The sequence below is a fragment of the Nematolebias whitei genome, chromosome 6, assembly GCF_014905685.2.
Source record: "Nematolebias whitei isolate Nwh7 chromosome 6, NemWhi1, whole genome shotgun sequence".
NCBI lineage: Eukaryota > Metazoa > Chordata > Actinopteri > Cyprinodontiformes > Rivulidae > Nematolebias > Nematolebias whitei.
Window position 1 is genome coordinate 12,344,272 of NC_056503.1, and position 9,429 is coordinate 12,353,700.

A 9,429-nucleotide genomic window follows, 5' to 3' on the forward strand; every position below is an offset into this window, starting at 1 on the left:
GATCTTCCAGTTATCAGGCTCCTCTCTTGTGGAACCAACTTCCAGTTTCTGTCCATGAGGCTGACACATTGTCCAGTTTAAAGACAGGATGCTGCTATAGACTCAGACTACTGGAGGACAAAATGACCTCATGTCCTTAAATGATTTGCTAAAATTGAATAGTTTTCCATTTATATTATTTCTATCGTAACGTGATTCTCAACCTGCCATTGTGCATCTGTTCCTCTCAAACTCAGCCGGTCCAAGCAGATGACCGCTTGTCCTGAACCTGGTTCTGCTAAAGGTTTCTTCCTCATGAGGGAGTTTTTTCTTTCCACTGTCTCCTTCATGCTTGCTCAGGATGAGAGTCTGTGATGGAGTTAAACTCAAATCAGTCTGCTCCTCAGATAAATAATGTTAAATTATTTTTATACAGTATGAATGTTTCTGTTCAGAGATGACGTCTGCTGTGACTTGGCGCTATAGAAATACACTGAATTGAAGTGAAAACTAAAAATTGGGTTAGCTAAATGTTCAAATTTGCAAAAGCGTGTGATTAAGTGTTAATTGCTTGTTTTTTATTATTATTAATTAATGTGCATATAAAACGACAATTTCAGATTTTGAACAATACGTTGGGCTCTTTATAAAGTTTGATTTAATGAGTTATAGAAAACTTACTGGCAGACAATGTAATCTTGCTCCAGTCAGATCTAAAAGAAAAGAAGAAGAAAAAAGAGGCATATGAAGTGAAAAAGACAAAAATGTGTCTCCATCTTGTGGCGGTTGCTTTGGAAACCTGCCCATTGCTTTTGGTCACCATGACAACCCTTTATGTTAGCTTGCAACAACCAAAAAAAAGTTAATTTATGACAGAACTATCACGTATAAGTACAGAAGAAAAGAAAACGCACAATTAAAGTGCAATAACAGCATTGCACAGTGTTTAGTTTAGCTCCAGACGTTATATTAATCAAAACGTACTGTCTTGGGTCAAAATTAATTTCCATTGTGGCTGCCGCTGAAAAGCTAACGCTAACGTTAGCCTGAAGCTAACGCGGAGACTAAACTCACGCGGCTGTTTCTGCTCCAGAGTCCAAGTTCTCATCGTCGGCCACTCTCCGCCACATCATTCGGTGCACACCCTCACATCGGGCCCAGCGCCCCGGCCGGAGAGGCCCAGCTGTTCTTGTAACAACCCGGACCCGGAGTGCCAAGCATCCCGTTCTAATTCACCACAGCCCGTCGGAGGAGGGGGGCGGAAAACGAGCGCACCGCTTTTCTGGGACACTGACGTCACGGTTCAAATGTGTTAAAATCCCACAAAAACAAAGTAGTAAAGTTAGAGGAAACACTCGGGTTCGTTTAGAGAAAATGTAGGCGAAGAGCATCAGCAGCACTGATGCTGCTTTAAATCCAAAGCCGCCTTTTGTAATATTAATAACGACGGAGCAGATGGCACGAGCCTGAGACAAAGGACATGCGCCAATAATCAGAGCAGGAAAACACCTTTGTTTACTGTTTTTATTTGTCTTATTGTTTATTTGATTTTAATAGTTCGTTACGGTTTCAGCTTCTTTTTGATGGTTTTTATGCTTGCTTGTTAAAGTACAGCACTTTGGCCAACGGTGTTGTTTTTGAATCGTTTTATAAAGTAGTTTTGTACTGTTAATGCAGTAAACTTCAGTATGTGGAGGGGAGATGTCTGGAACAGCCTGGAAATTATAACACAACCTTTTGAAATTTTAATTAACCATCAGCATGAAATAAAGACAACACTCATTTCATTTGCTGCAATGCTCATCTGCTGTTCATGTAAATCACTAGGCAGGAATAAAATCTTGGTATCATCCAGACGGGTGCAGTAAATGTTACTGTATGTTGTTTTTGACACGCTACATGTTACCTGCTGTCAGGATCCAAAACATTAAACTCCAACGAAAAGCAAATTTGGAAACGTCAGAACTTTTTGATACAAATCACCCCCCGCAGCAGATTATTTCATCAGACCACATGAAGTTGTACGTTAAGACTTGAAGTTTTATTTTGTTGGATAAAAACTAAAATTCATACTTTATTATCTTTGAATCAAATTTTACACGTTTAAATTTTTTTATTTTTTTTTAAAGATTGAGCCTATTTGCCATTTTATTATAAATGATTCCTACTGAATAAAATTCACAAGTCTTTGTCAGTCAAGTGCTTGACGTTCTGGTCCTGGTCTTACTCGATTCAAAATAAACTTCTGAACATCTGGATCAGCGACAGCTGGGATTTGTCACTCCGATAACCAAAAGTAGATGAACTTGTCAATCTGCTTTGTTACTATTTGACTCAGTTTATATATATATATATATATATATACACATATATACACACACATATATATACACATATATATATATATATATATATATATATATGTATAAATGGGATTTGATGGGAATCCAGTCCCTCTGATCACAGAAAATATACTTGCAGTTTTGCATTTAAATATAGTTCTAGTTGTGGTTACTGAGGCTAGTATGTGATGCTCCATCGTTAAAACCAAAATAAAATTAAAACAAAGAACAAACAAAAAACTTTTTTAAATATTTCTGTAATTCTACATTTAATATGATGAAAACAAGGCCCTGTACAATCCACCTTTGCAGTGAGTACAATTATTTTACAATTTGTACATAGTAGAGCATGGTGCTAAACTGGTTTCTCCTGTTCAGCAAAAAAAAAAAAAGGACAAAGCAAAATAAAATCCTCTTTTGAAACCTGCACCACGAGAAACCTTGAAAAACAATATAATTTTTGGCTGATCACACAACAGGCCTTCAATGGAAATAAATGTGCCATGAGGAACCAAGCGTTGAGAAGTTTCAGGTCTTATTCCTCTGACTGACCCGTTAAAAACACGTGTTTACCCAACAGCCCTTAATCTCTGGACACAGTACAGACCTGGTGAAATGACTGAAAATGGCATTTAATATATATTTCAGCAGAGTGAGGTGCACAGTATGTATATATAAAATAACCCCTGCAAAACAAATAACTTAAGCATCTTGTTATCTAATCTCCAAATTGTACTTTAGTGTAAAGCAGGTCTGTACCAGTTAACACTCCATTCTTTGTTTTATATGTAAAACTCCTCTAGGAGGAAAGGGCCGAGAGCGTCCGTCAACCTGTACAGCCATTCTTGTGCCACGGACACAAACAGAACACACTGACGTCATCAACATTTAAAACAGGGGAGTTCAAATGTCCTCTTGGTCTCCACGTGGCCCCGAGTTCTTGACAGTGAAATTAACTGGCAAACAGGCTCACCCAGTTCTCTTCAAAGGCCACAGGAAGAAACACTATTTTTTTATTTTATTTATTTTTTTACAAAACTAGATTCTCCCTCATTTTCTTATAGCAGAAGAAATCTAATATTGCTAGAAAACTTCGCCACCTCTTGCATTTTTTTTTTCTTTTTACACATTTTTATGGAAGAAAATGTCGGCTTCCCAGTGTTTCCCAGAATCGTAGATAGCACTTCCAAGTTCATTCAAACACATGGCAGTCCATAAAACAAGGCCCTCAGTTACCTCAACTTCATGCTAGCGTTCTAGTCATTCACTCGTTACGCTACGTAAGTATATACTTTGCGGTCCTCTGGTGTCCTTGCCAAATATTCCCGCTCAATGAGTCCTTCAATGCGCTTCTTGATGACTACAGGACTAGGAAGGAATCGTGCTCGCAACTGCTGTGTGACCTGTGGAGACACAGAAGGCAGCCGTCAGTTCACAGCACGACATTTCTTTCCATCCTGTCATTATTCACTCTGACCGTAGCAGCATCTCTTTGTTTCATGAGGCACAAACAAATTACTTCAGTCCAGATGTTATGTGCTTTGGGGCACATTATTTCTTATTTTTGCCTGTTTTCTGGATTGTTTTTGTTTATGGATTTTAGTTAAATCATTTATTTTGTCCAATGAATTTTTTTTGGGGCAGTTGGTTAATTATATCTTTTGTAATTAACATTTGTGTTAAGTTGTGGAGTTTTTCCGGCTGCCTATAAATAAGCTGACCTTGGCCGCCCTCTGTTCTTCTCTCGCTCACTCCACCACCAGTTTTTTCTTAACTTTTGTCTGTTTTTGTTGTGATTTTGGCCTGGTGGGACCGGCTTTCTTAAAGTTCATGCTCAATCATCCAGGTACCAAATACAATAATTCTCAGTCGGGTCATCTGGACAGTATCTTGTTCTCGCTTCTTTCTTTTGCAGTAGGTGTTTTCTAGTTTCAGTCTGGTACCAGCAGTGGCTTCGACGGCCCAGTATAGAGCTGGTCCTCTGCTGTACCTTTTTGTTCTGTGTGACCGACTCACCAGGTCCATCTTTCTGTTTAATACTTTGTTGTTTTTGGTTGGACACGGGAAGTGGGGGTTCCTAATCTTCTCTTTTTCCTTGCAGAAAGCAGCGGAGTGAACAAAAGTTTAAGGAAAAACATGAAGCGAATCAGAACCTAAATAAATAGAATGTCTGAACCCTCATATTTGAGTCCGTGTCCTCTTATGTTGTGCCCTTGGTGGTCGTAACACGAGGTCTAAGACACGTTTGGGTCTCCTCTGTGCAAGTCCTGAAAGGACTGAGGCAGCATCAGAGGACTGAGGCCAACCCACCCCTAATATGCCCATGTGCCACCAAGGGACGTAGTTACTGTAAACGTGAAAAGATTAGCTGGCTGTGTGGCTCAGTAATGTGACGTAGTGATGACCAGCGGCGATTTTAGCCTCTTTTAGGGGGTGCCGAGTTAAAATTTAGAAACCATCATTACAATTTTGTAAGGAAGCTTTCAAGTAGTTCTCAAACCTTAGATTCACCAAAATATTGAATAAATTTGGAATGACTATGGGATAAATTATGACACTCTTAAACTGGCCAGTAAAATCTAGGATTTTTTGCACACGTCAGACCCTCTACGCCACCTGTCAATCAATCCAAAAGACTCGTAGCAACTGACCAATCAGCATTTTCAATTTGTCCTGAAGTGCCTGAACACCCCTTACCTGCATGAACTGCCCCCCCCCCCCCCCCCCGGACAACACTGTTGGGCTTTTGCAATTTAAACGCTTTGCGGTCAGAGGGACTTTGTGGAAAATCATCGGGTGGGGGGGGGGTGTTAAACGTCGTTAGTGGGGAATATTCAGACATGTGTTACCCTGAAGGTTTACAGTGGAATACAATTCAATTCAGTTTATTTATATAGCACCAAATCACAACAGAAGCCGTCTCAGGGCACTAAACAGTTTATATACAATACAGTTTATTCCATTTCCAAAACCTAAACCAAGTCTGGAAAAATGTAAAAGATAAAAGATAAAAGCCAGCAGGTGACCTCATGAGCAGCTGAATACAACAGTGATAAACAGGAAGTACCACATGTTCATCTGTTGCTTATTTATGCCACTCGCATTTCTGTTAAAATCATCGACATGTTTACGTCATGGTTAAGGTGATCTGCAGCTTCACCACTATGGAAATAATTCATTCTGTATCTTGCAGGTTTTCCTCATTCAGCCCAGGCTGGGGGGTCAGGTCTAATGCGTCGCATATCATCTTAACCAATGATTTGTAACGGAAATACGAGTGGCGTAAATGAGCTGCATGAAGATCAGCGGAGATAAAGCACGTAGTTTTCTAAGTAAATTAAGACGGTTTTTCTTCATAAACAACGGTGATCCATGGGACCTGGAAGTACACTACGGATCGTGCTTCTGTAACAGCACGAGCAGTAAATCCCTCTGCAGGCGTTTTGTCTCGTGTATCCAAAACTGGTCCAAGAGCATTCTCTGGGAAATAAACTCTACCATGAAAAATGTGAACGAAATGTACCATATTTGAATTTTACAGATTAAATAAATTTTAGCTGCTCTTTAAAACTCAAAAGCAACCATGTTAGCCGACTGACCTCTGCTACTAGAACATTGTGCTGCATCTTCTTCCTAGATTTCATGATGCGAACAATAGCAGCTTCAATCTCGTGCTTTCTGTCGTCGTCCACTTTCTGCCGTGTCTCCTTCCGCTCTGGATCAGACTCTCCCTGTTTAGCAGCCACTAGAAGTACAGCAAAGAAAAATAATTGCAAGAGACATAAAGTGCTACTAAAGCTAGTTATGCAGCAGGTCCCAATTTAGGAGTTTAATAAATATTATCAGAGCATTAAGGCATTAAAATTATTTACATATCCTTACTTCAAGATTGTCCTATTCATGCATGCTACATGTTTTAACCACCGATGAACACCAGGTGATATCACAGTTTTGCTTAATAAAAAAAAAGTCAAAAGTTAAATTCTTGGGGGGAAAAAACAAAAACTATAATTGCAAGATAAAATAAATAAATAAAGTGCTATGTGTTGTCATCATTGTATGTTTCCATACAAAGACGAAACTGTCTCTCTGCATTTAACCCATCGCACAAGATGTGCTTGTTATCACAGGTAGGAAAGTAGCATGCTCATGCTCATGTTCAGTCTTGTCAATTAGAGAAGCTTGTGACTGGGAACATCTGAGAAACAACTCTAAAAGCATCACTTAAGACACATTTAATTAAACTTTGTATTATTCATGAAAATGTACCTCTACAATATTTATGAAAAAATAATATCTTCATTTAATACGAATTTAAAAAAACACAAAGTAGTCTCAACATAAAATGCAGTTTTTTCTGCATCTTACAAAAACAGATCAACGTTGGATTGTTTGTGTACCTGTCTGGATTTTGACGCGGTGCAGTTTAGAGGTAAACTGGTCATTGACTGTAAACGCATGGCCGTTCTCGATCTCTTTAGACTTGGGCTCCTTGGTAAGAACTCTCTGTGTGGGTTTCCCACAGGCCAAAGACTGGAGCGCTCGCACCAGCTCCCTCTCCGGGATATCCGTCTCCTGCTGGATTTCCTGCACCGTGAAGACAGCGAAACTTAACTTCTCTCAAAATCTACATTTCATGCAGAAGTTGTGCTTAGAAATGCAAAAACAGTTCTTTTTAAGTTGTTTTTCACACAGTGTATTGTTTTAATGACATGGTGGGCCGTAACTGTATTTTTTTATTTATGCATTTTGGGGTGTTGTAATAGAGAAAGCTGATAACACTTGCCAGTATAATTTAAAACATAAAGCTATTTATATTTACCTAAGAAAAGACAAAAGAAAAACAGAACAAAAGTACCCCATATGGCACATTATACACCTGTTGACAAACCATTATACAGCAATCCATAGTAATAGCATGGACATGCAAAGACCATGTATAATTTCTGACCTTGATTTGTGACCTTGACCTCAGAGCTGCGGTAAGTAAAAGATTACGCAACACCGTCTAGTAGTGGTACAAATGTGCATCGTTTCGTTAAATTATCTTGAGCAAATCAGAAGTTATGGTCTGGACAATTGAAGACCTTGTACATTTGACCTTGATTTGTGGCCTTGACCTTGAGGCTGCGATGATGAAAAGTGCATTTAATTAATTAACCTTTATTTAACCAGGCAAATCCCACTGAGATCACAGATCTCTTTTGCAAGGGAGGCCTGGACCTGAAGGTAGACTAACATGCATGTTTTTGTACTGTGGGAGGAAACCGGAGTACCCGGAGAAAACCCACACAAGCACGAGAAGAACATGCAAACTCCACACAGAAAGACCCTAGGTCCAATCGGGGATTGAACCCAGGACCTTCTTGCTGCGAGACAACAGTGCTAACCACTGAGCCATCGTGCGGTCTGCATATGCGACGTTCCGTCTAGCCATGAGGTATTTGTGAATGAAGTTTCAATGAATTATGTTGAGTGGATCAGAAGCTATGAGCGAGACAAGAGACAGTTTATGGACAGACAGACGGATCATACCATAATATGTCTGCCTTGGACGGGCATATAAAAATTCAATAATTTCCCTAAAAGTAGCTGAGGTGACTTGCTTTGTGTTTTGTTCAAACATTGTAAATATTACAAAAGCTCTCTCTACAACAGGAGACTAAATGTGGACTAATTTACATTTTAATCTTTTTAACGCTTCCAGTTTTCTCAATGTTTGACCAAACCCTCTAAGGTAATGCTAACGTGTGTGTGTGAGACAGTAACAAGATGAGTCATGAACCTCAAAGGTGGATTTCTCTCTGTTGTTGAAGAGCATGAGGATGGTCATCTGAAAAGTGGACACCTGTAGGATGTGCTTCCGGGTGTTTGAGCCCGTCACTTGAGCCCCGCCTACTACGACCTCTGACCCATCCTCCTGTTGACATGATAAACATTCATTAAGGTACTCAAACACCTACAACGGTACCAAAAAACACAAAGAGGGTTTCTTTTTGGCTTCAGTGGTTATAAAATAACATATTTTAAAAAGTACTTGAAGGTCTAGCAGCTCTAACAACATAATCAATTCAAACCTGACCTTGTGTTTTAATTGTGTTGATATAAAGGATAAATTTAGGATACAAAAACACTACAGTTCTAAAATATTAACGCACCACTAAAATTAAATGTGCGCTTTTGACAATTTTAAATTCCCAGCTTGAAAGTAATTAAAAAATGTAAATAATTAGTTTTACAATGCAATAAACTAAAAAATGCTGACTCTCCCCGTCAAAGGTGGGACATACCTTTTTGATGGGACCGTAGAAAGTAGCATTTAGATCTGCAGAGCCCATGTGATGCTGCAGCGTGAGCTGCCTCCCACTGTGCTTACCGAGATAAAACCTGCAACCAGACAGGAGCCATGACAGGTTAACCTCCAAAAACTACAAATAATCCTGCACGGCAGTAAATATAATCATCAAAAAGGATAAGACCTTGACCAAGAAGTTTGACATGAACCTAAAATACACTGTGCATAGGATTAGGCCTGTCACGACAACACATTTTGCCGGGCGATTAATTGTCTCAGAAATTATAGCGATAAACGATAATATTGTTTGAAATTTGACAATAATTAGTAATTACTGTATTATTATTATTGTGAGCCTCATTGAAGAGCACCAGAGTTGAGCCTTTTGTCATCCAGTGTCTTCAGTAGAAAGAGAGAGACATGAAGAAACGATAAAGCTGATAAATGAAAATGAGGTAGATAATTTTCATTTATCATGCGATTAATTGATTTATTGTTTATCGTGACAGTCCCACATAGGATTACACAAACACGTGTCTTCCACAAGAATTACCTACAAAATATTTATTCTGCTCAGCTTCTACCTAGGCCTAGGTGATATGACCACAAAACAAAAAAAAAAAAAATTACTTTACCAGGTATGTTGGGCGGTACTGTGATGCAGATTTTATTTTTAATATTGAGGTATTTTCTACTGTAATTTTAATTTAAAGACTGTTCAGATATTTGAAATTTCCAGGAGGTAAAGAAAAGGTAAGATATGACAAACCCATTAAATTTAATAAAGATAACAATCATAATAATAATAAAAAA

The 9,429-nt window shown here is 38.8% G+C and overlaps 2 protein-coding genes across 2 annotated transcripts in view; one reads left to right on the forward strand and one right to left on the reverse strand.

The window, feature by feature from the left end:
- The window catches only part of LOC119411536 (protein FAM124B), a 44,882-nt gene that overhangs the window by 363 nt on the left and 35,090 nt on the right, over window positions 1-9,429 (forward strand). The window lies entirely within an intron of this gene.
- The window catches only part of cul3b (cullin 3b), a gene marked incomplete at its 5' end in the record, with an annotated part of 27,963 nt that continues 21,096 nt past the window's right edge, over window positions 2,563-9,429 (reverse strand). The window contains 5 exon segments of the mRNA XM_037677384.1: window positions 2,563-3,724; window positions 5,921-6,066; window positions 6,722-6,908; window positions 8,107-8,241; window positions 8,612-8,708. Of these exon segments, the coding sequence (XP_037533312.1) occupies window positions 3,593-3,724; window positions 5,921-6,066; window positions 6,722-6,908; window positions 8,107-8,241; window positions 8,612-8,708 (697 nt within the window).